Source organism: Oryzias latipes, chromosome 6 (assembly GCF_053564925.1).
Source record: "Oryzias latipes strain Hd-rR chromosome 6, Olatipes_Hd-rR_3.1".
Classification (NCBI taxonomy): Eukaryota; Metazoa; Chordata; class Actinopteri; order Beloniformes; family Adrianichthyidae; genus Oryzias; species Oryzias latipes.
In genome coordinates, this window is record NC_136242.1 from 23,356,013 (window position 1) to 23,383,513 (window position 27,501).

Consider the following 27,501-nt stretch of genomic DNA (forward strand, 5'->3'; position numbering starts at 1 on the left):
AGGAAAATTAAGCTCGAAATTGCATTTCTGAGTATTTCTTTATTTAAATCCCTGTGAATCAGGTGTAGATGAAAAAATATAATTTAAAAAAATTACATATTTGTGACATAGGTGGGTCATAAGATCCCTGCTGCAAATTCTCGGCAACGGAGAAGGGGGTGGGGTTGCTCTATGCCAACGGTCCCGCCCACCACTCAAAGGAGCATTTCTACTGAACTACTGTGGCTCTGCAGAAACTATTTCCCAGAAAATGACAAAACGGGAACTTTTTTAAAGAAATAAATCAAATGATGTGATCAGAGCGAGTCTTTAGAATTTAAATGCTGACATTATGCGACTGAATCAATAAGCATGTCAAAATAATTTAAACACCAAAACAGACAATGCATATGAGAGCAGTGTCCGGAGTATAAATCATGCATGAGATTCACACACGTAAGCATCTGATGGGGATCCTTTGCCAACATACATTGTTAACAACTTGTTTAACAAATCACGTGCTCATGATGGGATTCATCTTTTGCATGGCGATGTGATCACTGCACAACCCTGGTCTGCCTGGCAGTTTTTCTAAAGACCAAGTGACAAGCTGTTTTAAACAGAGTGGGCTAATCCAATAGCCTAAATATCAGAATGTACCCACTGTCTGTCTCCTTTCTCACACACACAATCACATACTGGCAGACTTCAACAAGTCCCAATGGTGATTATTATTAGACCCTAATCCATCTGTCTACCTACAAACAGTGCAAGAAGCCACAGAAGGAGTCTGGCTACCATAAAACAAACAAAGATGGAGATTTACCTACATTGCATTAGGTGTTTTTTTTCCCTAGCCAGTTACAAAAACACATCACACTGAGCCTTTGTGGCCTAACCAGAGCATGGCTGCTAGACTATTAGTATAGACCTGCATAAGTTTACAGGCTCAGCTTACACCTAACACACGCGACTTTTTAGAGCAGCTTCAGGGTGAAAACAGCTTTCAACGTGCATGTGACTGATGAATAAATAATTATTGTGCTCTGGCTGATTTCATGTCATGTTTGTCCCAGCAGCAGACGGCAGCAGATGGAATAGGAGGCAGTGATGCTTGGTGACTAACAAGTGAGTCAGAAACATCGCATGGGGCTTGTAGCTTTTTGAAATATGGTTCAACAATCAAAGGAAGTGCAAAGCTAATCATAGATTATCTACTTGGAGTAAATAAAAAAGAGGGAGGGATGACATGAGCCAAAAGCAGAGAGAAAATTGGAGATAAATAAAAGAACTTGTGCTGAAGTGAGAGTAAATCTTCCACACCTGAGTCTTCCGCGAGGGCTGTATCCATGAGGGTAGCCGTGGCTTTGGGACCGTCTGGGAATTGGTTTGTCGTCTTCATGCATGTGACGTAGTGAAGGAGAACGGGAATGGGAAGATCTGGAGCTGCCAGTACTCTGAAGACTGCTGTCGGGGATCTCACCGTGACGACTCTGACCCAAAAATATGAAGTATTGTTGAATTAAAATCATTACAATTCTAAACATTACACCAATGATTTATTCTTTTTTTTTATATGTTAAAACATCCACACCTTTTTAACATATCTTTCTTCTCCAAGGCTGCTGTGCTGTTGCCCAAAGGCTGGGAGGCTGCGCAGCGAGGGGACAGGAGACGGGCCCTGGCGACCACGGCTCTCTCTGGGGGGCTGACTGTGAATGTGATCGTGGTCACCGTTCAGGTTGTTGTCACTCGCAGAGCGAAGCAAAGACCGTGGTGAGGGCAGGGGGCCGGTTGTCAAACGTCGACGGTTGGTGTAGGAGGGGGTCTCCCTGAAAGGCACTGGGGAGGAAAAGAGACACAGACAGATGGAAAAGCAGACACTAGCAGAATGACAAATCAACAAAGAGCTCTGAAAAAAAATTCTCATGACAGCGAAAACCTGTTCACACTTTGTTACCAGGTTGTGTTAATCACAGCAGGCAGCAAGAGTGAGCAAAAGCAAACAGCCAGACGGTTTTATAGAATTTTTTGAAAACAATAAATCCTTGTTAAGGTGCTACATTATTCCTGGGCAAAGAGAAATGACCAATTATGAAACTTAATCATAAAAAAAACATTGTGTTTACAAATATTGATGAATGAAATATGAATGTGATGCATTATATTACAGTTTACCTCAAACAAACTAGAAAGTTTTTCATAAAATATCAATATTCCAAAGTGGGAGTACTACATCATTATAACACCAGATGGCAGAGTTTCCATGTCTATTTTCTTTCAGAAAAACTACTCACCAAATCAAGACCTCAACGTCTACATCCTTTTAAAATTAATCACATTTAACATCGTCATTTTTTATAATAACACTTCTTTCCTGTTATTTCTCAACGTTTCAGGCTCAATCAGTATTTTTATCCCAAATCACATCAATAAATCACCCAATGCAGAAACATTAAGGATAAGAATGACAATTAAAAAGCAAAACAAGTAATAAGAAAAAACATTTACATTTTAAAACGATCAAGAATCTAAAAAACACCAGATATCACTGACTTGATGATGACGTTTGAGTTTTGAAGAAGAGTGAGAGCAAAAGGATATTTTGCCTGAACTGTAGTAAAGAATTGAATCGGTTAGTTCAAAAGGCATCAATTTTTCAAAACAAAGATATTATATGTTTCATGGTCTTCAGGGTAAAAGCTATCTGATTATGTGCAAAAAAGTCCCAAGTCCGTTGTAATGTGTTGACCAAACTTTTTCAGTGGCTGTGCCCAGAAAGCTTCAAGAAATGTTGTCTGTCACAGGATATCGCCATGACAAATAACTTCCCATTTCAAAGGGTGAGCAAACGTCATCATCCAATTGGTGATGTCCATTGACGTCCTATAATAACTAGCTCTTGAGGTTTCTTAGTTTATTTAATTTCTTTGTCCTGATTTCTGAAAAGTATTTTTTGTTTTTCAAAACATTTCCTTTTAACTTTGTTTAATTCTTTAGTAATTGTGTTCTGCTTTTTATTAACATTTTGGTATCTGGAATTTTATGTTTTTGCTTTGAGTGATTTTTTGATATGATTTGAACTTCAGGGATACTGTAGTTATCCTAATAGTTGCTTTTTTTAAACTTGCCATTAGCTTACCAACATCTGATGCTTTGTGCACCTTGATGATTTCTGCCAGATCAAAGTTTCCAGCGATAATAGCCACCTGACAATGGAAAAGGCAAAGAACAGATGACATTTAAAAGGACAGAAATGTATATAAGTGGCACAAGGTGGAGCAGAAATACATTTTGTAATGATATCCTCATACTTGAAAAGCAGTTTGGCTGTTGTAGTTCTTGATCTCTTTATTGGCTCCGCGGAACAGAAGAACACGTGCACAGCTTTCCTGAAAGAAAGCAGAGATGTCTCTGTGTCAGGCTTTTATCTTAAATCAGATAATTTTCTTCAATAAATGCTTGTTTCAACCTTGAGCATGGAATGTCAAACTACCAATTTATATTTATACATATATATATTTGGACATGGTTTTGAGAAAGACAAATATTAAGTGAAGTTTTAATATTTGTGGCTCGTGCAGAGGGACAGTTTTGCCGCGGGTGGTGTCACAACCAAGCTCTTTGATCCACTCTGAAAGAAACAGCCTTGTGAGCCTGTTTGAAAATCATTTTGACAGAGGTGACAGTGCAAAATGAACAAGTGTCTCTTGAAAAGCCCCCATGGCTGAGCATGACTTTTTGTATTTGGAAAAAATGGACCGATTTGTGAGATGCTACTGCAAATGATTACCTCACAAAACACAGAACATTTTTTTACTAATGCAATTGTAAATCTTAAAAAAAAGGAAAATTTGTAAAAAATAAAATAAAAAAATAAAAAAGTGCTTAAAATTTTTAGTGTCCAAACATCCAATCCCAATCACTTACAGAGAAACAGGAACAGACACAGAATTTTGTATCTGTGTGTGCAGCAAAGATTTTGGATAGCGTAAAAAAAGAAAATGTAAAAATATTCTAAAATTAGTTACAAGCCTACATTATATGGCACAATACACTAATATATGATTGACTATTGATTATAATAAAATTTATTACATGATCATTATTTTCATAAAATTTCATGTTGTTTGAAATTATTATTATTTTTGCTGTATATTGATGAAGATGGACACATTTATGATTACTGATAATAATTATTTTATTAATTATTATTATTATTTTAAAAGTACACTTAAAAAATTGCCTTGTCATTGTAATTCTCATCATAATTGTTGTATATTGATGAAGATGAACATGTTTATAATTGCTGATTATGACGTAATACTAATAATCGATTTGATTTTTCTGCGCTTTTCCAGAAGCTCAAAGCGCTTACAGTGTGTATCCATTATTCATTCATACTTGGTGATGGTAAGCTACTGATGTAGCCACAGCTGCCTGTATGTGCCATGCTTCTGTCAGTAATATTTAACACTACTATCATTATCTATTAGTTTGTATCATACAGATTGTATTCTAATTATTGACGTGTTTGAAACATAAAATAAAAAAAAGAAAACATGTAAACACAAACGGTTTAACACGACCTACTGCATAGGACTGTAATGATTGGATGGATAAATGCTATCATCTTCATATTATTTATGACTGTTTCACACCGTTTCTTCATACTCTCAAATTGTTTGAGGAAACACCTTTGCCCTCATTTATGTTTGGATGCACATCTAAAACTGTGTTGCAAAGTATAACATTTGTGTGACTTTTTTGTAAAATGTTCTGGTTTTCTTTGCATTATAAACATTTTTTATACTAATTTGGATTTATTTAATACACAACTGTAACTCTAGTAGACATTCATTTTCATTTGGGGATTCTGGAGCTCAGTGTCATTCAGTGAATGAGGATCTGCTTTAAAACCTCTGAGCTTTATTATCACATGAACATACTTTGGACAACTAAATTTGTGGAAAAAGTCGCCAACAATTCTTTTAGGACGTGTGCCTTTTTTCAACAAGAACAGTATCCTTCTACCATTTAGCCTGAATTTTAGCAAGAGGGACATTTGCATTTCAAATTGGATACATAGTGTTTGTGAATAAATAAGCAGAATCCCGGACCATTTGTGCCTGGCAGACACTTGTGAGTGTACCCCTGTGCTGACTGCCGGGGAGTCGATATGTAATTTAACACATCAAGACCAAATTATAGGATCTGCCTTTCTCCGCTATCAGCACATTGACTTTGGTGATTCCTGTCACCGCTCAGCTTCACAGGCAGCAAAATGTGGGCATGCAGTGTAACATAATGTAAATGTGCAAATCAACTGAACTGAGGAGTTCAGTGAGTAACAACTATGCATTTTTTAATAAGCTGTCCAAAAGGAGAAGCCCTGTAAACAAAGGAGTGTCGTCCTCTGGAAAAGTGCATGAGGGTGGGAGTGTTAAGAAAGATTGGGGTGTTTGAAAGAAACAAAATACGGTATCTCCTTTTGACAAACAGCAAAATTAAAAACACAAACAGGACATTACACTGCACACAAGCTTCTTCTGTAGCTCAAATACCCACTCCAACCAACTTTTGAACGACAGGTATCTTAAAAGTGTTTCAAATGGTCTTTTAGCAAATAACTGTGATGTTTTCTATTAGTTAACTTTTGCAGAGCAGCAGGAGTTTATCATAAATGCGGGCGGGACAGTTAGTGCTGAGCAACCCCGCCCCTTGCGCTGTTTCTGAGAGCTCTCTGTTTACACGCTCTCCCACTAGCTTACAGCCCCTCACATCCCCAACCAAACATTATCGGTGCCACAAAAATGGCGAGCAATATTGAAGCTATCCAGCCATTCAGTTTTGGGCCAGATCCCAGCTCGGATGAGGAAACATAGTTGTACATGGATCTAGTCGTCTACAGGTGGATGCATCAGAATGGAGCAGAACAGGACGCTTGTGGCCTGCACATCATCTTTTCGACGTAACAAATGAGATAATAATCTTAAGATTTAAACTGCATTTTTTTTGTTTGAAAAAGGAAATAGGAAATAAACAGAAATGTAAATTTTTTCAGCTTAATTTCCCCTATATATACGTTCTCCATCATCAGAAAAATACCACATGATCATGTTAAAGCACTAAAAACACAATTTTAATGCAATTTTTAATTACAGCCTATTCCATGTCCTAACTTTAACTTTGGCTATCATAACTTCAGCTTATCCTCTCTTAACACCTTCACATCATCAGGAGAATGAACGAGAAAAAATATGCATTCTCTCACGTAAGACCTAAAAAAATGTCAGCATGAGGTTTACAGGTTGATGATTACATGGAAAAAGATCTAAACAAATCTGCACAAACAATGACAAAAATCAAATCCTTTTCAAAGGTAATCTAAAAGTGAATTGTGAGTTATTTTCTGCCTAATGAAGGTAGAATTTTATGATAACAAAGCAATTGCCTCTTACAATTATATTGTATATTTGCGTATAATTTTCTTTGGGTTAAACTGGCCAATTGTATAAAAGTATCGCCTTAGTTTAAAAACAATGTTAAATTTCAACAATCGTTACATTAAAGGTCCAAAAGCTATTTCAGTTTTGTCAATATGACAACAATCATAGCATATATAGTCCTATAATAACAGGCTGCTGGTCCAAAGCCAGTTTTTTTATTGGCACGTTTTATTTTTTTATTTATAAATGTTCAATTGTGAGTAAAGCAGCAACTGACAGATGTTAATATTTAGCAGTGCAGCTGTGTTCGATGGGGTGCAGAAATAAATACTCTCCAGAGAAGAGAACAGTGCATCATTAATGACAAAAATGACACTGATTCAGTCACAGTATCACTTCAAAATGGGAAACTGGTGGTGCAGGGATAGAGGCGGGTTGGAAAAGAGCCTTTCAGAAGAAACAAATGTACAGTTTTTAGCTGTTTTCACACAATAAAGGGCTCTGGGAAATCCATTGATGCAATGTGTACAGGGAAAAAAGCTGATTTAAATGGGTTGGCTCTGACTTAATGTAATAGTTACTACGGTAAAAAAAATAATCGGCTTTGTCTGAACACAATGTGTGACAAGTTAGATAGACTGATAAATTTATAGGATTTGATTTTTTTTTTCCACCTTTCCCAATTTTTTTTTCTGAAGCAGAGTCGCAATACACAAAAAGTGCAAACAAGAATAAAGAGGCCAATTACAGCATGGCCCATTTGTCTTGCTCTTCTCTCAAAGGCTTCCTATAGGAATTCATTACAAAAACCCTCCCTGTCCTCACCAGTTTCCCACTTGTGGTTGCTTTAGCTTAAAAACAGCAAGCAATTGCATAAATACTTTAGCATAAAAAGCAACGCTGCCTTGTCACACCTATGATTTGACTGGTTTACACAAATCTTAGTGTCTCTTGCTTAAATTTCACTACCTAACTTCGTCCCCATTAGCCAAAACCACCAGTTTTGTCTGTCTCATTCTTTTATTCGGCCAGCAAGTTCCCACAGAAGTGTCTGCCAGACAAAAGATACCCGCCAAGTCTTCATCCACTGCAACACATCACATCTGCTAAGCTGATAGGCCAGTAAGTAAAGGCTAAAGACTAGCCAGATCCATGGAAAGCGAGTTGCATTGAGCAAACATACAGTGTTAATGATTATGGAAAGCTATCTTGTCATTAATCCCCTCTTCCCTATCTTCATCTATCACTCTTTCTTTCTGTCACGTTCCCCTCTCTTTGGGTATGGATCTATTGATCTTCACAGTGGACAACGCGCTCGCTACCAGTCGATTCAGAGAGTCCCCTCTCTTACTGTCATTGTGGATAATCATCCAAGCCAGGTCTTGTTTCAGACTTTTTTTGGATTCCTGCTAGGATGCACAGTGTCTCGGATCAATCAGCTCAACGTGATGTTGGCTCTCCACTGACTCAACTGCAGCCACAGAGCTGTGAAAGGGTCCATTACCACACAAAAGACTTGGAAGAAGAATTAGCTAAACATTCAAATATCTTTTATTTCTGTCCAACCAATCATATTCCTTTAATTTTGGAAAGAAAAAAATTGGAAAAAAATTGGTACGATACTAAGGGGAAACTTTTGAAATAGAACTTAATATAACCACAGCTCAAAATGATCACACTTAAGGCCTCAAAGCTAAATGTGGGTTCAGTAATACAAATGCAGACCCACCTCTCCTGACAAGGTGAACATGCAATGACTTAAGTCACGTGTGTGTTTTTCAAATAAGAGTATTAAATATTGATACTCTGCTTGGCAAACACACACAACGCTACAGCTTTCTCCTGAGAACGCGTTTCTCCAGTCGGGCTGAAGCAGGTCATTCATCACAACTGAAATTAGCTGTGCAGAACATAGTTAAATATCACAACACATAGGGCAAAGCACGTTTCGCGTTTATTCATTCATGAGATTAAAAAGAAAAAGGGGGAGAGCGAGGAGGAAGAGAAGGACTCATTTAATGTTCATGAACTGAACGCCACTCTTTATTTTCTAGTGAAGCATCAGAATGGGATGTTGCCTGGCATCCTTTTTCATCTTTCTCTTTGAGCCGCCTGAACACAAGTGCATGTGAAGCCACAGCACTGACTTCTCCCCCAATGTTTTCCAGCACTTATCCCGATATGGAACATGTTCATTTATATTGAAAAGAGACTCTCTGCATATTTCATTACCTTTGCATGACTTCATAGAAACCTGAAATATAGGCTATCCAATACGGGCTACTGTACTTTAATAGTATTACTGTAATATAGGACCATAGTCACCAAAACCTCTAACAGGTTCACTGTCTTTCCTTCACACGAACAGAAAACGACAGAAAGAAAGTCGTTGACTAAATCCCTTAAAAAATCCATAAACATATGAAAAGATATATATATATAGAGAGAGAGAGAGAGAGAGAGAGAGAGAGAGAGAGAGAGAGAGAGAGAGAGAGAGAGAGAGAGAGAGAGAGAGAGAGAGAGAGAGAGAGAGAGAGAGAGAGAGAGAGAGAGATAGATAGATAGATAGATAGATAGATAGATAGATAGATAGATAGATAGATAGATAGATAGATAGATAGATAGATAGATAAACTTTAATAAGATAACAGATAAAACAATATAAAGAATGTAACTCCAAACTAATTGTTTTGATCAGTTACCTGAAACATTCTAAAAAGTCTTATAAAGTATGCAATTAGTGATTATTCATAAAATCGACATGGACATCAGTCCTGGAAAATTATACCAACATATTAGAAAAAAAACCTAAAAATACAAATTTGAGCTGAACTTTTCTTTAAATATGTCCTCCAATTTCAGAAAAATGCCACAAAAACAAAAATACACATTTCTCCGAAGGGGATGTTTAAAAACAAACAAAGAATGGCCATTTGCACAAGTAGAGAAAAATTACCTTCAAATAGACTTTAAATATGTAGTTGTAGAGTTAGATTAGCTAATTCTTCTCTAAGAGTTCTGTCTGTTACTGGTACTACTGTCCATCCTGGGGGAGGATCCCTCCTTCATGTGGGCACCCATGGGGTTTCTTTGTTTTTAGGGGTTTAGGGGTTTTTCCTTACCGCGAAGGGCAGGGATGCCAGTTTAGTTTAGTCTGTTTAGTTAAAGTTTTAGAATTATCCTATTGCATTCTATGCATTTATGATCCTTTTTGATTGTATGTTTACCTTCCAAGACTGACGAAGCCCACTGAGACAACTGTTTTTGTGAATTTGGGCTCTATAAATAAAATTGAATTGAATTGAAAGAACCTTTGCCTTTTATTCTTACAGCTACACCTTCTGCGTGTGTGTTTATAAAAGGAACATGTGTAAAATGCAGAAATTGAAATGTATCAACTGGAGACAGCAAGACTTAGCTCACTTCTCCTCCCTTAAAATCTACAAATATACTGAAAAGCTTTTAACAAAATAAAGATTTGTGAAAAACAGTGAACTGTTTTTGTTAAAAAGAATAATGAGACAATCTCTCCAGGGCTCTTTTCTCAGTTGGTTTGACTGTCAAGCTAAGCACTGTTTGATTAATTACAAATAACACAAGAGTGGATTCAGAAAAGATGTGAACATTACTCCCTGAACAGCCAACAACAAGACTAGAAGGTGGCTGTGAAAATTCCAGCTCTAATTACTCCCATCAAATCTGTTGGACTTGAAAGCGTGAGCAGAGAAGAATGGACTTAAATTTCCCAAATTCAGACATGCAAATTTAAACACTTAACAGGGAGGATTCAAAGCTGCAGTGCCTATCAAATCTTTTAAAATTGACTGACTTAAGAGCCTGAATACATTTGCAAATGAGAGATTTCAGTTTCAGATTTGAATACATTTGCAAAAGTCTTTTCTCTGACAACATGTTTTCAATTTCCTTTTACGGGTTATCAAGTGTAGATTGACAAGAATAATTTACACTTTGATCTATTTAAACTTTAATCTTCATTACAAAATGAAAAATGCAAAAACCAAAATCCTTCATAGCCTACAAAGGGACTGAACATGTAGAGCAGCCTCATAATTGTTTCTAAAGGCTCCCTGTGAGCATGTTTGTTGTTTGCCATAAAACTTCCATGAATATTTAACACCTGATTAAGGATACCCAACAAGAACCAGACAAAAAATATTCAAGATATTGTAAATTATTTAAAACAGTCACCTCTGTGTGAAATGGTTTCAGCACCGCTGACCCAGAAAATAAACACGTAATGTGACCACCCTTTCACCTGACCTCACACATGTTTTCACCCTTTGTCATCCTTTGATTCTCTGCTAACACTGAATATTTTTAAATATTGTCATGCACTGCAAAAAACAAACAAAAAAAATGCTATAAAGCACTTTTTCTCATTTAATGAACCGTACCTGGTTGTAGAGAGCACACACGTGTAGGGCGGTGTTTCCAGATGCATTCTGGGCACTCATGACAGCTCCATAGAACAGCAGGTGCTCCAAGTGCTGCACATGGCCATATCGACACGCCTAAAAGATAGCAAACATTTATTTACCCTTACTGCTGAAGTAAAATGAACTTTTTAAAAGAGTAATTATCATGCAAAATCAACTTTTTATAGCTTTTTAGTGTATCATAATGCTAATTCCTCACCAAAACAACCCCAAAGAGATATTCGGATTCATTCACGGATTTCTGAGCATTCCTCTAAAAACCTGTCCTCCAAATCCACTAAAACAAGTGGGTTCTCACATTGGGACATAGATAAGTGAGGAACTGCCCTTCCCAGGAAGAGTCTTTACTGCCAGCTCCGCCCCCAGGCTAACACATACACGCAAAATTTTTCCAAATGCTTTAATTTTAAATGCACAATATGCACATCCATCTTTGCAAAAGTTCTGATGTTGTTTGTATTTGTGGGTGAAATGCAGACACTCTGCCGAGACCCTAGCTTGACATCATGCAATAGGCGGCACATACAAGGAGTGAAAGCCGGTGCATCAGAGAATGGATGATCTTACTTCTGGGTAGGAAAATTAGCTGTAAAAATAACTAATATTTCATTTAGAAAATAGGTAGTATACCAAAGTTAATATATTATCATATATATTGACGTCGTTTACTCTGAAAGGCTTAAGTAAAGCATGGTTTAGGCTCTTTAAAATGAAATAACAATAGTGTTGACAGATCAATGCTGGATGTCCTCCAGGGATGCATGTATATCTTTTATAAATCCTACTGACCAAAGATTACCAAAACACTAGAGCAGGGGTCGGGAACCCATGGCTCGCGAGCCATATATGGCTCTTTTGATGGTCACATGTGGCTCGCAGACAAATCTTTAATTATAGTAATTTTTTTTTCATTAGACCAGTCCTTCTCGGGCGCAATGCCAGAGGCGCGCAGTAGTAGCAGTGCTTAGAGAGAGAAATCTGCGCCAGCGCTATCAGTTACTATTATCTATTATTTCACAGAGTTTGTACCAGCTGGAAACCTGTGAATTGCCGTGCCTAAAACTACGCGCTCCCGTCTCTGAGAAAGAGCGCGCAGATGCGGGGACGGGATGTGTGAGGAAGAAAGCAGAGGGTGGGGGTGAGGGGTTGTGGGGACAGGCAGCAGGTGAATCGCGCAGGGATTGTAAAAACGTAAAACCCGCTTCCCGTCACTCACTGCAGCGTGTGAGTGTGTGTCTGGCTCCCCGTCTGCATGTGAGCAGTCTTTGTCACATCTACAGAACATTCAGACCTAAGATCACGTTTAAAGTCTCAACGCCTGAACGAAGCAGAAACTCACCACGTATCAACCAGACTAGACCATCAGCAAAACTACCACGAGAAATACTCATCATTTATTAGCAACAGAATAACAATGTTATTAAAAAGAATCCACAGACTTATTGTACTTTAAAAATGTTAAAATTAAATCAAATGCACACATTCATTTGTATATTTAGTTTTAAACAAATTGTCGCGGACTGAGTTGGGTGGCTGTTGGGCCGCGTTAAAAGTTCTGGAGTTCATTGAACGCGTCAAGCAGAGATCTGATTGGCCCTCAGTTCTGTCGCTCAGCCTGTTGTTAGGTAGTTTGGACCAATGGGGTTCAGCTATGGGCCGAATAAGGGAAAGGGGAGGGCTGCAGCGGGAGCAGGGGAATATAAAGTTGGGAGAAGCGCTCTCGTGTCGGCGGGAGAGATTCAGGAGTTGCTGAATTATTTGTACGGCGTTTGTTGCGGTCTACAGTAATCGGAATAAAGAACTTTAAAAGAGGTTAAGTCTCCGTGCCTCAGTGTGGGGAAGGGACACTACATTATTGTATGGCTCTTTCGAAATTACATTTCAAAATATGTGGCATTTGTGGCTCTCTTGGCCAAAAAGGTTCCCGACCCCTGCACTAGAGCCTTTATTCCATCTTCATTAGCCTGTCTTGGGTAAGCATATGTTACAGTGACCTGCCTCTTTTTTACACTTCAAAGCAAGTCGTCGGTAAAGGTACTCATTCAGCCAGGTCTGTCTTGACGTTGAGTCATAGGACTTGGATGTAAAATCTGACTAGCGGCAAAATGTTTTTAGGATCAGTTGCCATGATTTTAAATAAGTCTAATATCTTAATTAAATGTGAAGATGTACAGTTGTGTTCCGATGAGCTTCTTTCCTGTTTTGCCATTTCTGATAACTTGGAGCTAAAAACGCTTACACTTTCTGCATGTTCTTACTTTCTTCTTGCCCCCTATAACTTTGCAGCTTTGTCGTTGACAAAGAAGCAAACAGCTCTCTCCAGCAATTGTTCTCTCACTCCAGTGTTTTGTCTCAGTAAGAGTGCGTGACAGCAGTGAGACAGCTCATAAATGGTTCTGGAATTGTTGTTGGTTATCTGCTCTTCTGCAGCGCAGCCTGTTTCAGACAATACATACACAAGGAATGCTAACGATGAAAAAGACACAGGAAAGGAGGAAGACAAGGAGAAGGAGCACGAAAGCTTAAAATGGATTACTTTATAATTTCATAGCCAGGACAGGATTTCAAAAAGCGACAACAAAATCCTACAAAAGCACCATCACTCATTCAATTTGAACCTCCACTCACCCTAGTAAATGAAATAATAGATAATAAGATTTTATAAGAATGACCAGTTTTTTTCTTCTCCAACAACTTTTTCATGGTGTTCCCTAAGATTTACACACTTTAGCAAGTATTCCATAAACAGTTGCATAAGGGCTAGAAAAAAAACGTAGTCAACGGTAGCACATTTTAAAATGTTAGGTGCAGCAATAAAGGCAGCTGTCATAGCGAGGACATGAACAGTTTTTTCACTGAAGTATGAGGAATGACACAAAATCTTTTAAAGACTTGTTTGTACAGTATCCATTTCTTTCTGGGTTCCTTTTTCTGAAGAGCTTTGACACTTAAATGTCTTTTAAAAAGAAGCTTTCTACAGAAGCTGACACATTTGTTCAAGTATTGATGAAATGTCAACACACCACATGTTTACACTTAGAAAGGGGGAATTTTTTTTTATTTCTTATAATAAATAGTATGTAGTTATTTGCGACAGTTGTCACCACACTTTCCTGCAGAAGTGCTGCTTTTTAACCCTTTTGCATTGGAGCTTTGGCCCCAGTGTAGACATTCTTTCGACTACCCTAACTTTTCAACCCTTGACGCAATGAACAGAATTCCAATAGATTCTGAAGCGGACAAAAGCATCCTTGCACTTTATGTTTATAAAATGTTACATAACACTACAAAGCCCAAATAAAAAGGGGCTTTTCTCCTTGTCAGAATGAGTGGATTCCCACTCATCATGTAAACGGTCAAAGAGATACATACACCATGTCAAAGAGTTTGTGTTATTTAGGCGTTGCCGGCTTCTCAGGTGTTAAAGGTTTAAAATCTTTCAGCTTTGACCTGCCTCAATGAAGTGCACCACAGGGAGGTCAGTCACCTCCCAATGCTCATTCAATAAAGATAACTTAAAAATGTCACATATTAACAGAGCCCGTGTTTTAATCTTACTTACACACATGGTTTTACTTAAAGTTGACAGTCAGTACTTTAAAGATTAAGACACAGGCTCTGGTAATATGTCAAAAATAAAAAGATTCAAAACCTTCCTACTAACTGCATGCTATTAATAATTCAGTGAAATTGTATTATCTCGTTGATATTTAACGTTTCTTCTGAATGTTTTCTGTCTCTCGGCCTGCAAAATTCATTCCTGGAACTACAACTCACACTTCTGTGGTTTTGTCACGGCCAAAATATAAGCAAGAGAGTTCTGTGACATCAACCTACACTTCGAAAATGGCACAGCAGTGTTTGCAGATAAAGGCGTGCCTTGAAGTTTAATGTAAAATGCCCAAAAGACGATGGCTTTGCTCTGAGATGAAAATGGAACGATATTTCTGTTGCAAGCTTAGATAAGGACCACAACTTGAACCATTGAGTAAAAGGCTTGGTAAGACTCACAGTCTGACAGCAGAAGCATTTACTTATTCATGAACTCTGAAACTCCCATTTTCTAGATATCTGCTAAGCCAAGACACATGTGTTTACGGGACAGGAAAAGAATTTGAAGTGACTTTGGTGTTTCTGCCTTATTTACTCCATGTCACTTAAAAGTGTGCGAAATGTTTGTTTAAATATCACATCTCTATCTATGTGTAAAGACTTGTTTTAGAGGAGGAAGATTGCATGTAACCCCCTCCCCCCACCCTTATCTCTGAATTTGTATTTACTGCTGTTTAATCTCTGCCCAAAGACTGCACTTTAAAACTGCAGAACAAATAAAAGCAAAGCCAATCCAAGCAGTTGTTATTGTTGCAGGAACAAAATATGCATTTTTACTGGATATTTATGTTTGACATTTGAGTTTTTTTCTTTATGATTTCATTCCCGTTAATGTACTTCTTTACAGTAGCCCTGAATGGTAATATACATCAACAAATTACCAACGCAAAAAGATATTTTAGTTCATAACGGAAAAAGCACAAAAAAAAAAAAAAAAACAATAATAAAAAGTATCAAGTATCGTATTTTGTTTCATTTTTTAACATTTTAGTTTACAGAATTTTGTTTTTAAATCTAAAATTAACTACTGTTTTTTTTTTTTGCTTCATTAACTGTTGTTGTGATCTTCGATATGTTTTCGAGTTGAGTGATTTGGTGTGATATGCACTTCAGGGCCACCGTACTTATCTGTCTTTCTAACATTTGTTTTGCGATTTCTCTAGAAATCCAGCCCAGACTTCAGACTTTTAAACATAAAGAAATTCAAGTGATGGGTGCTCTTTCTTTTTGTTTAAAGACACAAAAATAATTTGATAACTTGAAAGGGCTGCTCTATCACTTCAATGACTGAACAGGTCAGCACCATGAAAAACTTCAGACAGGCAAGCGGTTCGGGAAAGTTGACCTCCTCATTATCTGCACCCCTTTCTCTGAAACAAAAACTAAATTGTCTTCACGGATCACATCAGAACACCTGGAAGAATAACAAGGAGTAAAAAAGCTTCTGAAAAGTGCTTTTGGTTCTAACTAGTATGGTTTTATGCAACCTTGTTATAAGAAAATTATATTTTTTTTAGGATTAAAGTACAAAATAAATACTAAATTGTTCTGCTGTATTTTTTTGAACTTTGGTGGTTGTTTTGTCATTAATCATTGTTTTATTTAACCATTGCCCTTTAACTGCAGCATGTTGTTAAAACATAGCCTACAACACGTATATAGAAGTTATCACATATATATGCATGCTTATTTGTGCTTAACATGGCTAATGATTTGGACATTGTTGTGGTCCCTTTGTGTTTTGCTTCAGGTGTTCAACACGGTGGCTGCAAGTCCTTCACCACTTCATTAACACAGGGACGTGATCTGGGCATGAAATGGAATGACTGGTTATGTGTGCAACATCACATCCTCCTCAAGAGTTATGTCCTCTAGCACTTAAAGCATCTAGCTACCATAGAAGTAGACACTGATGACCTGACCACTCATGTCTTATAGTGTTATTACTCTGGTATATGCAGATTTATTGTGCAAAAGTTGCATATGACACATACACACATACTAACAAATCTGCATGTTTTTCTCTTTTAAAATATCACATGTGATCAGTTTGTTATATTGCACTGTAGGTTATGTGTGATATGCCATTTTTTTAACTGTGATTTCTGACATTGGTTTATTTGTTCCTATTTGAGATCAACTAGACCTTTTAGGAATGAGATTCTCAACCAGGTGACACCTTATCATCTGTGCAGCAGCAGGAACATTTGACAAAAGCTAAACGTTGTTGTCTTTTAAATTCTGTAAATAATCCAAGCACTAAAAGACAGGATTAATGGAGTTATAGCTGTAATCCAATTATTATTCTTTTACTTAGATCCGGAAAATATATTTAACAATGATCAACATTTATAAAAGAAAAAAACAACAACAATCTTTTGATTTTAAAGTGTTTCCACATTATCAGTCATAAACCGATTAAAAGAAAAGTATTTTTGGCAACCACAAACTATTTCAACAGCCAAAATCACATTGTTTTTATCTAAACATGTTAGCTAATATGAATTTAAAATACATGAGTTTTGTTAAAATAGGATGGGCCTTAAGTAAAATGATCATATTCACTAATGGGAAATGAGAAAATTCTATTGAGAATAGTGGAATAACGTATAGCGGGACTCACAACAATGGGCCCTTTGAGCCAGAAGCAGCAACCCCTAACTTCTAGATAAGAACAAAAACAACTGGAGCCAAAACAGATACAAATCTAACACTAAATGGCTGTTGTACTAGCAAGAAAAACCCCATAGACAAAACACACATAAGTTTCAAATGTACTTGGGTAGGCTTTATCTTCAATTAAAATAGTACTATAAGGAAGATAATCTACTTTAAATTCAACGTTAAAATTGTACTAAAACCTTTTTAATATTGTTAAGCGGCTTCTTACGTCATCAGTTTCATAATGCTCTTACTAGACACGCCCAACAAATAATAGGATAATTTCACCTGTTTTTTAAAAAAAAAGCGGATTTTTAAGACTTTATTATATTGTGCCAGAAAGGCAACAACCTTTAGGAGCCTCAAAACACTCTGGCAAGTGTAAGAACTCCAAGACTCCTCTTTTTTCCCCATTACTTTTATAGCTCCTTAGTTTTTATTTTTTTATTTTTCATATTTATAAAGAGTAAGACATGGATGGGACAAAATAAAATTCAGGGTGTGCATGTATGTGTGTCCTTACATTACCTGATGAATCTCCTGCCAGCCGTTCTCGTCCACACAGCCGACTTGTGCGTGATCGTGCAGTAACAGTTCACAGCAATAAGGGTCTCCTCCGACCATAGAGCAGTGGTAGAGAGGAGTCAGCCCCCTGCTGTCTTTATAATCAGGTGATGCACCCAAATCCAGGAGGGTCTACAAGACAGAGATGCAGTATGAGAGTCTTTAGTTGTCTGCCTTAATTGAACTTTTATCCTCCAATTTCTAAAGGCCCATTAAAAAAGACAACTAAGTAGTGATGAAAATGATGGTAATACAGACAAGATAAACACATTTGGATTTTTTAAACTCACAGCCACAATGGCAGAAGTAATTATATGGTCCTGTGACATTAAATGGTCCTGTGACATTAAATGTTGCAATAATAGCACTGACAGAATTGAATGGAAATCAATTCAACTTCGAACAGGTCTGACTCATCAGCAAAAGAAAAACTGGATGATTCATACAACCCCTTTACCAAAGGGTACTCCGGCCCATTCAATCAGGCCATGGTGAGCCTCACATTTTGAAAATTTGGTCAAGCACCCTCTGCACTTCATGCCTAAGCACCTCCTGTAACAGTTCAGCTGACACCATGATTCATTTCTGTTTCCAACAGGAAAGTCCAAAAGAAGCTGATTTAGCAGAAAGAAAATACAACAGCGAATCAGCTAAAGTTTAGTTTGGAAATATTTTAAAAAGCCAAAAAGACGGAGGCAAGTAAATGATTTTCACTTTAACTTAGCAGACAATAGGAACCCATTTTTTCCTCCAACTCAATTTCATTGAACAGTATAGTTATAGTTCCATTTTGCATTTGGGCCTCCAGCTTTGCACAGACTGCAGCTTTGTAGAAAAGAAAAAGATTCATCCTTAAAGAATTAAGTGCTGCTTGATTGTACTTTTCTGCAATAATCCTGTTTTCACAGGTGTGTGTTTCTTTTTTCAGGAGCAATGACCTTACCTTTTTTTTTATAAAGCTTGCCACCTTGCTTTAGATTATAGAATTGCCCCATGTTATAAGAAAATAAGTCAATCTTTTATAGTCTCTCTTGGTTGAAAATTGTTTTTAAACATTGTTTCAATTTATTTTTCCATTTGCTTGAAATTAATATATATTCTGGTTTCTCTGGTTTATCTTTATTTATGTATTTATTTTCCACTGGTGTTTGTCTTTGCGTATTTTATTGTGTGGGGCTCATTTAATGTATCTTATTGTATTTTATTGCATTTGATTTTGTTTTTATGTACAGCACCTTGAGCTGTCTTTGCTGTCATGAAAGGTGCTATATAAATAAAATTAATTTGAATTTGAATTTATATGTATATTTATATATTTTTTAAACAGTCTAAATTGTTTGTGGGGTAGTAGAAGTAGTGGTGCATTGTACGCACAATAAGAGCTGTGTGGTTCTTGCTGCGCACGGCCTTGTGCAGGGCTGTGATCCCATCCTTTGTTCTGAAGTCCAGATGTGCCCCTCCATTTTTTAGCACTTTGATGAGGTCTGCACATCCCTCCAGCTGAGCTGATAGCGTTAGTGGACACTCTGCAAAATCCAAAGATGAATTAGCAAATTGCAAACTTTCCGTGACATTAATTACCATTGTTATCATTAGATTTAACATATAAAAACTCTTGATATTCGATTATACACCAGATATTGCAGATAAAAACTGAAGGTTTCAATTTGACTAACTCTATTTTTGAAACCTGCTCAGTCACAGATGACATGTGGCTGCTTCCTGCTGATTTGACTGAAATCGTCTTTTAACTCACTGCTGTTAACAGGTCACCCAGCAGGAAATTTCCTACTGTAGTCAAACATCAGAAGATAAGTGGCTCCAGCTTTAACCAACAAGCTGAAAACTCCTTCCACAAATTTTAAATAATTGTTTTTTTTTTTTAATCCGTCACAAAAAAAACAAAAGACAAGTTAGAAAAGAGAGCCAACAACCAGAGACAGCTTGGTGTTTTCTCACCTCCTGTGTCTGGATCATGGAAGTTTGGATCCAGGCCTTTATCCAGGAACCTTGAGACTTTTTCAATGTTCCTCTGCTGCACATATTCCATAAACTTTTTCAGGTTTGCCTAATGGAAGGAGACAAGGAAAGAAAAGGGAAAAGGAGGAAGATGAGGAAGAGGCACATGTGAACGGATGATGTCAGACTCATGTCGATGGAGATGTTTAATAATGCACCTCCGAGATGAAAGCTACAGTTGGAGCTCTCTCCTTCTGTGTTTAAAACTTTTATTTCTCGCAGGAAAATCAAATGGACCAGAAAATATGTAAACTATTACAGCACAGTCCACAAAAGCTAAAGGGGTAAACCTTTCCAAAAGAAATTAAGGGTTGTTTGCCTTGGACATTGCAACAAAATACTTTTGTCAGTTTCATATTTTGCTTTTGGATGTATTTTGCCACAAATTTTCGGTATGGGAAAACAACACAGTCCAGGGTCTATCGTACATTATTAAACGCTGTTTCATAACACAAGCACAAACTGAGCCTGCAAATCTACTATATTTATTTATTTAACCATTCTTTTTTAACATTAAACAATCAATCAGGTCAACTAAAACAGGTATGAGTCTAGAGTAAAACATAAATACTTTTTTTTTTAATTACCCGGCTTCTATAATGCAGCAAAAAATCTTTCTAAATCATGGTGTTTTCATATTAAAAAGGAAGATATTAAAAAAATAATTTACTGCATTTTTTGTACAAAAAAAAGAGACACTTAAAAGTGCCAACGAAAACATAAATTGGTAATACTGCAGCTTTATGTCTGACTTCCACCTTTAATTGTAATGATGCAATAATCCAAAAAAAGACTCACATAGAACTTTCATTACTTTTTCAGCTTCTCAAGGACTCTCAACCTCAAGCATTACATAAGACTTTCATGTGCAGTATCTGAAAAGGCTCCTCACACACAAGCACAGCTTCTGATTTGCATAGGTTTAAGGCATGTAATGTGACAAATTTACAGTCGCTTCCCCTCTGCCCCTAAAATCATCTGCATGCACCTGCAACACAGGAAACACAAGAAAGCCGCTCACCATGTGTGGAATCATAAACAGGCTCGTTCCTGTTCCAAAAAAGTCTGACTGGCCAACATCTTCTGGTTTTACATCACACCCCACCTTCCGCTCCCAACAAATTCATCTGAAGCTTATCTGTCCGAGTTCACGTCTTCTTCAAGCACACTCGGGAGAGATGATGAGGGGACCTGCAGAGTGCTGCGCTCACCATCTCCGAATCGAACTGAATGAGTGAAATTCACTTTCCCTTTTTACAGCTGGGCTTTCAGGCAGTTGTTATGGTGATGAAAAGCAAAGACAGCCTTGTGAGCCAATGAACACAAGAGTGGGATGAGCATTGTGGATTTGGTTGTGAGCATGTGTGTCTGTGTGAGAAGGAGAGCGTTTGTGTACTGTATAATACTGCAAACAATATTCCACAAAAAAAGGGGGGAAATAAATCAATCAGCATGATTTTCCAGCGATCAGCTAGACTTGATGTGGGTTTTACGGGCGGCCGTGGTGCAGCGGTAGGGCGGTCAACCTCTGATCCTAAGGTTGCAGGTTCGATTCCGGCCTTGCACGCCGATGTGTCGAAGTGTTCTTGGGCAAGACCCTGAACCCCACCTTGCCTCTGGTGGGAGGTTGGCGCCAGTTTTTGGCAGCGGAGCCGCCATCAGTGTGTGAATGTGTGTGTGCATGGGTGAATGGGACTGTGACTGTAAAGCGCTTTGGGCCTTCGTAAGAAGGTATAAAGCGCTATATAAGTATACGCCATTTACCATTTTATTGCCTGTTAGGCAAAAACCTTACAAACAACCTCTAAAAAACATACATTTTTTGGAGGAAGTTTATGCTTTATCTTTATCTTTCCTGATCTGTGAATGTCTGAAACAGAAGCAGAGAAATTCTAACAGAAATTAATTATAACTTGCAGACATTCTGGCAAAAAGATGTTTATCTAATGATCAAAGAGAATGAGGATCTTCAATCAACTGAATTTAAAAGGGAAAACACTCATCTGTGCTTGTAAAGACAGGATACAATTAATGTAAGGTCCAACTAAAGTTTAAATGATTAAGAACAAAGAAGTTCATGTTGAAGTTCATCTTCAGCAATGAGGTGTTGGCTTCACTACAAACTTGCTGACTTGTGATAAGTTAAAGTGGTAAAATCTTTAGCATCTGAAGCCCTCCTCGTCTGATGATCCATGTTGCCACTACTATTTTTAATTTTTGATGAAACTAACAAAAAAAGACAATTTAATTAATCTGTGAAGGAAAACTGGATATTACTTTTACAACTGTCTCATTAAAATGCACAATTGAAAAGAGAAACATCTAAATGGTAAAATGGTAAATGGCGTATACTTATATAGCGCTTTCTACCCTCTTTCGAAGGCCAAAAGTGCTTTATAGTCACACTCACAGTCCCGTTCACCCATGCACACACACATTCACACACTGGTGGCGGCTCCCCTGCCAAAATCTGGCACCAACCTCCTACCAGAGGCAAGGTGGGGTTCAGTGTCACTTCGACACGTGGGCATGCAAGGCGGGAATGGAACCTGTAATATCACGATCATGGGTCAACCGCCCTTCCACTGCACACGGCTTTGCAAAAAACAAAGCAACAACAGAGCTGGACATCCAGTCAGTTGCCAAACTAATATGGCCAAACTAATAGGGCGTTGATGCTGAAAAAGAGACTTGGCTTCTCTGCCTATTTCTTCTCTCTGAGACTGTCCGGGGTCGAGTGGTGTATGGGGCACGGACAGCTCTCCAATGAAGCCACTTCATTAGCAGCTTGGCTTTTGCTTCCCCGCTAAAGTGACGTACCAGCTGGGTCGTTACAATATGTAATATAGCCACAATAAATAAAAAAATTAAAAAAAATCAAAATAAAAGTCTTAAATGATTAACCAAATTAAACATATTCAAGGCAACTTATTTCTAGATTCTTGAACGTCTACTGCTTGCTACAAATCGTTTGACACTAAGACCACTTCAGCTAAAAAAAAAGATTTCAAGGATTCTTTATGAACTCGTAAAATCCAAGGATAGATCTCTATATCTCTATTAAATCCTATACCCAAATTCTTTGTACTGAATATGTTGAACAATAACATAAGACTGACTTTCCTTTTGTAAAATTACAGTTCAATAATGTCTGTGACATAGAAGGAAAAACATGGCAGATTGCGAGCACCATCAATCCTGGAGGTAGATGAATAGCATCTTGGTTTAAAAAAGCAATTGCATGGAAAAATGCTTGATAAAAGCACTACATTTAAAGCATGGGGGAAACATCTTCAACATCTGACAGCATTTAAATGAAAAACACCCAAAAAAATGAAGACGAGAACATGTTTGAGAGTGATATTTCAGTACTAGACTCACACTTCAGTGAATCGTCACTTGCAGCTGCCTGGACTATAACTGAAATGCCACACTATTGATGGTGAATGAACAGTGTAACAATGTAACTGCCTTGATGTTAATTTTCAATATGAGGATCAATCATTTTAATAATGGACACAGTTAGAGTTCCATTTGGCTTTGCAGTAGTTTGTAAAACTATTTTAGAATCAACCAAAACTGTTTTCAAATTTAAATAATACCACACTAAAAGGGCATATGCAGTATTTGTATGGGAAACCCCACAGAGCCTCATGAATCCAAACCAACAGATGCAGCAAAGTGGATGTGAAGTTCAGCTCCAGTCATCATGTTAACCTTACCAGCATGTGTCCCCCCCTACCAGATGACTACTCCTACTTCTTCTGTAAAACGATCAGCACAACCTGATTGAAAAACGTTAAAAATAAGAAATAAATCAACGTCTGAAAGAGCCACATTTCATAAATCCTGATATTCTGATTGCAGAAACTGAGTTAGAACTTCAAATCCGATTAGGAGCCTGTGCAATCCTGCTTTAGAAGACTTCACAAAACTTTATTCAGTACAAATCACTCTATAAACACTGCAACCTATTTCTATATCACTGCAAGTGTTTCGGTAAAAACAGAAAAAAGAAGACATTTATTTATGTTATAATAATCAAGTTGAATTTAAAGCTTTCAGTCTAACAAGAACATTAATTTCACCAGCCATTAAACATGCTAAATATCACAGGAGGACAGTCCTTTATACAAGATGCCCTTTGTTGGAAAATGGCTGACAAAACATGTCGCTCAGGATCATTCAGAGTGCTTCACCTCTATTTCACCTTGAGCTGAATGCTTTTTTTTTAAGTAAATGAGTTTCTGGGTCTGCAGCTACAAAAGGAAAATCCCCTGAATTACTAATAACACACAAAATGGGATTTTCAGATACAGACTCAAGTAAAGTATGGAACATTTGTTTAGATCACAGTTCACAGGATGTATTATAATTGTGTGAACAGCCCTAAAAGCTGCAGTTTTGTGTTTTTTAAACTTTGATCATCATTAAACAAAGGGATAAAACGTTTATCTACATCAAGGACGATATTGAGGTTTTATGCGAAAGTGAGGAGAACAAAAGAAGGCAAATAAAAATAGAAAAATCTGAGTGGCTCAGCAGCCTCGTGACCCCGAAAGGGACACATGGCTTTAAAAGATGAATGAATAAAAAATTTGGAAAACAACCTAATTTAATTTGGGAGCAAGAAAGGGGAGGACACAATACATTTTCAAGCGTTTACCTAAATCACCTATATGGCTGAAAAGATCACTAAAGGCTTTTTGCTTGTTTACCTGTTGTTGTTGTTTTGTTTTTATCGTTTTCTACAGTAATCTGACAAGCATAAACATTTAAGTATTCTGAAGAATCTTGTTTAATAAGTGAAACATGTGAACTTTGATTGGAAAAAAACAAACATAAAAACATAGAAAAACTCAATAAAAGCAACATATTCCTTATGCAAAAATTAAAAAAAATACGTAATTTTCTACACATACTAATGTTAGTAAACTATTTTCTATTTCTCACCTTGTATGAACTTAAAAAAATATTCTAATGCTAATGTCACAAATATATGAACAAAGATGGACAATTTGCACAATCACTTCTTACACGTGCAGATTCAGGAAATGCCATGTTGTATACTCTGATGCTAAACAATAGTGCTTCCTTAAAAAAAAAATTCTTAAAATGTTTTAAGTAATTTTATTTACAAACACCTAATTGTTTGCAGAAAAAAATTCTAATAAATAATAAACCTATTCTTTATTTTTAGCCAAATAGATCTGAGCAACAATGCTAATGTTGTACTATCAAAAAGATATAGCATCAGCTGTGTCAATACTGAAGCTGGGTTTGGAAATGCAAGTGACTGCTTTCAAGTCATTTTCTACTAACGAGTTCCCCTACAGTTCAGCTTAAAGCACTAGTTATGTGAAATAACTTTTCCTAACCAAGAAAATCAATCAAAAAGTATGAGTTGAGGCATAAATTGAAATGAAAATAATTAGGTATTTTGGTAGTGATGGTTATTTCTGGTCATATGAACTCTTTGGGTCCAACAGTGTTTGATTAACAGAAATAACAGCATTCTAGTTACTGAAAAGTTTAAATCTTTTTTCCGGTTTTCAGCTCCAACAGGTTTTACTTCAAGCAACCTCACTTTTAAATGAAAACATTTACAATTTTTTTAACAAACTGTAAATGATATCTGCTGAGTTAATGTTATTAATATAATTATTATTATTACATTATTCAGCTGCAGGCAGCATGACCTGGTTCATCCGTTATAGCAATTACTGACTTATTTCTCGACCAAAAATACAGTGACAGCCATTGCGTTTATAAGGCTGTATCTTCCCAAGAGTCACGCATTTGCTTGGGAAACATTTACTTTTTCAGTGTTTTATTTTTGTGAAATTTATCATCACCTACAAATAATATCACTGTAAAATGAGCTGCTGAAAATGGAGATCCTCCCCTAAAGTCCGCTCAGTATTCTTATGAACAGCAAGAGAATGTTCTGGGAAACATTTTACATAAACAAATGTGGTATCGAGCAAATATTTATAGATTTGCTCTAATATTAAATGCATGTGTGTAAGACATTATCACTCCCCCTCTGTTTGCAGGCTGCAGAGCCCCCAGCCTCTCACAGCTGACCTACACTATCGTTTGCTGTGGATGAACAGTAATTGCAATGCTCGCCAACAAGCTGTCTATTCGGGAGGATCACATGCTGTACTAATGTGAGCTGGCCCATAAAATACACACATGCTTTAAACCATCACAGCTGTTTAGGCGGTCTACACAGAGGCAGCGGTGGGTCATTTATGGGGGCGCACTGTCAGCTTTCAGGATAATGGAAGCAAAATCTAAACAGGGCAGCAAAGAAAACGTTTCATGAGCAGCCACACTAAAAGAAAGTTCCAGCTTTTTGTTTACACTTTTCAGTGACATTTTGTGACACAAACAGTCAAAACATGGGGGGCACAATCATATTATAATTCATTTTTTGTTAATCATTCATGAATGATGAATATTATAATAAGATTTAAAAATGTTAAAAACAAGCAAATATCCATGGGACTTTTTTATTTTATTTTATAGCTGGAACCCTGATTTTATTCCTTAAAAAATAAAAGTGCAAATGTCTATAAATCACATGTATCAACAAATATATCTTTTGGAAATCCAAAATTTTAGAGGTGATTTAAGCAGTAATTTTTTATTTTGAAAGAATTTTATAATTTTGTTATTTCATTTATTTTCAAAACAAAGTTTTTTCTTGTTTGTGTTTTTTTTCTTGATGAATAAAATTACCGTAGAAAATCCCAATTTAAATTCTTTATCTTGCGGCAGCAGCTTGCTGATAATATGGTTTTCTTTTGTGTCTAACGTAAAAGCAAATGTTAGAATTCCCAATTTAACCTGGATGTCTATTCATCTTCTTACAAATGAATTTCTGAATGACCAACTTCCATCTTACTTTAAATATCCTAAAGCTTCCTATTTCCCCAAAAGGCCACTTTTCTCTCAGACTGTAAGATTACTCATTGTCCCTCCAGCTTTCAAAAGCAGAATAGGACACAGACTCCTTTCTTTTGAGCAGATGCCTGCTTTGCTTTTGAGGGTCAGACAGTCACCCACTCAGTCTTCAGAGGCCCTTAATGCCCTACAAGATTCATTTTGACAAGGCAGTAAGAATAACGACTAAGTTCCTCCATTACATTTTATCTTTATGAAATTATCAAGCAAATATCTAACAGGAGGTCCTCACAAAATGTCACATCTACTAAACCTAATCACAGTAACATAATGTTGGATGGTAATTTTCTATTACTATAAGCAATTGCAGAGATGAAAAAAAACAACAAATGAATATAAACAATGTTAGATCCATGTCTGATAATGCCACTTATCACACACGAAAATCTATTTTCAGGCTCCACTTTGAGTTTTTCACCAATCACATAATGGTTATGGCTGGAAAGTATTTCAAACATTTTTTGCCCAGTTGATTGTGAGACCTCCAAAGTCATTATTTTTGTCGGAGCCTTGGGGTAAATGTGTTTCTCCTCCCTGTTGTTGGGGGCTGCAAACCGACCTTAAAGCTGCACTTAAACTTTACCTTTTTAATGAAATGTATAGTTCAGGCTGGCCTGGGTGACCCAGAGCCTCTCAGGTTTAGACTGCTGTGGTTGTCCCATACAGACATCAGCTCTCACTGTTCAGCTTGCCTCTGCTCTCTCTACTCACCAGGTTGTAATTTTTAGAGTCACTAAATAGCTTCTCTTCGTCTTTCTTGAAGCAGAGGTATTTTTCGTGTTTGTCCT

General features: G+C 37.0%; 1 protein-coding gene across 9 annotated transcripts in view; it reads right to left on the bottom strand.

Annotated features, from left to right (window-relative positions):
- The window catches only part of shank3a (SH3 and multiple ankyrin repeat domains 3a), a 210,875-nt gene that overhangs the window by 72,862 nt on the left and 110,512 nt on the right, over nt 1–27,501 (bottom strand). For 8 of the 9 annotated variants that reach the window (XR_002873416.2, XM_023955918.2, XM_023955921.2 and 5 more), the window contains exons 4-11: nt 19,682–19,790; nt 19,097–19,248; nt 17,687–17,854; nt 10,844–10,960; nt 3,294–3,371; nt 3,122–3,188; nt 1,574–1,821; nt 1,303–1,472 (exon numbers count right to left, since the gene is read on the bottom strand). Coding sequence is in view for 8 of the 9 variants with exons in the window: in XM_023955918.2 (XP_023811686.1) it covers nt 1,303–1,472; nt 1,574–1,821; nt 3,122–3,188; nt 3,294–3,371; nt 10,844–10,960; nt 17,687–17,854; nt 19,097–19,248; nt 19,682–19,790 (1,109 nt within the window). In the remaining variant the exon portion in view is untranslated. Of the gene's footprint in view, nt 1–1,302; nt 1,473–1,573; nt 1,822–3,121; nt 3,189–3,293; nt 3,372–10,843; nt 10,961–17,686; nt 17,855–19,096; nt 19,249–19,681; nt 19,791–20,762; nt 20,971–27,501 lie in introns of those variants that run through there. The other variant, XM_078948858.1, reaches the window with a different exon arrangement.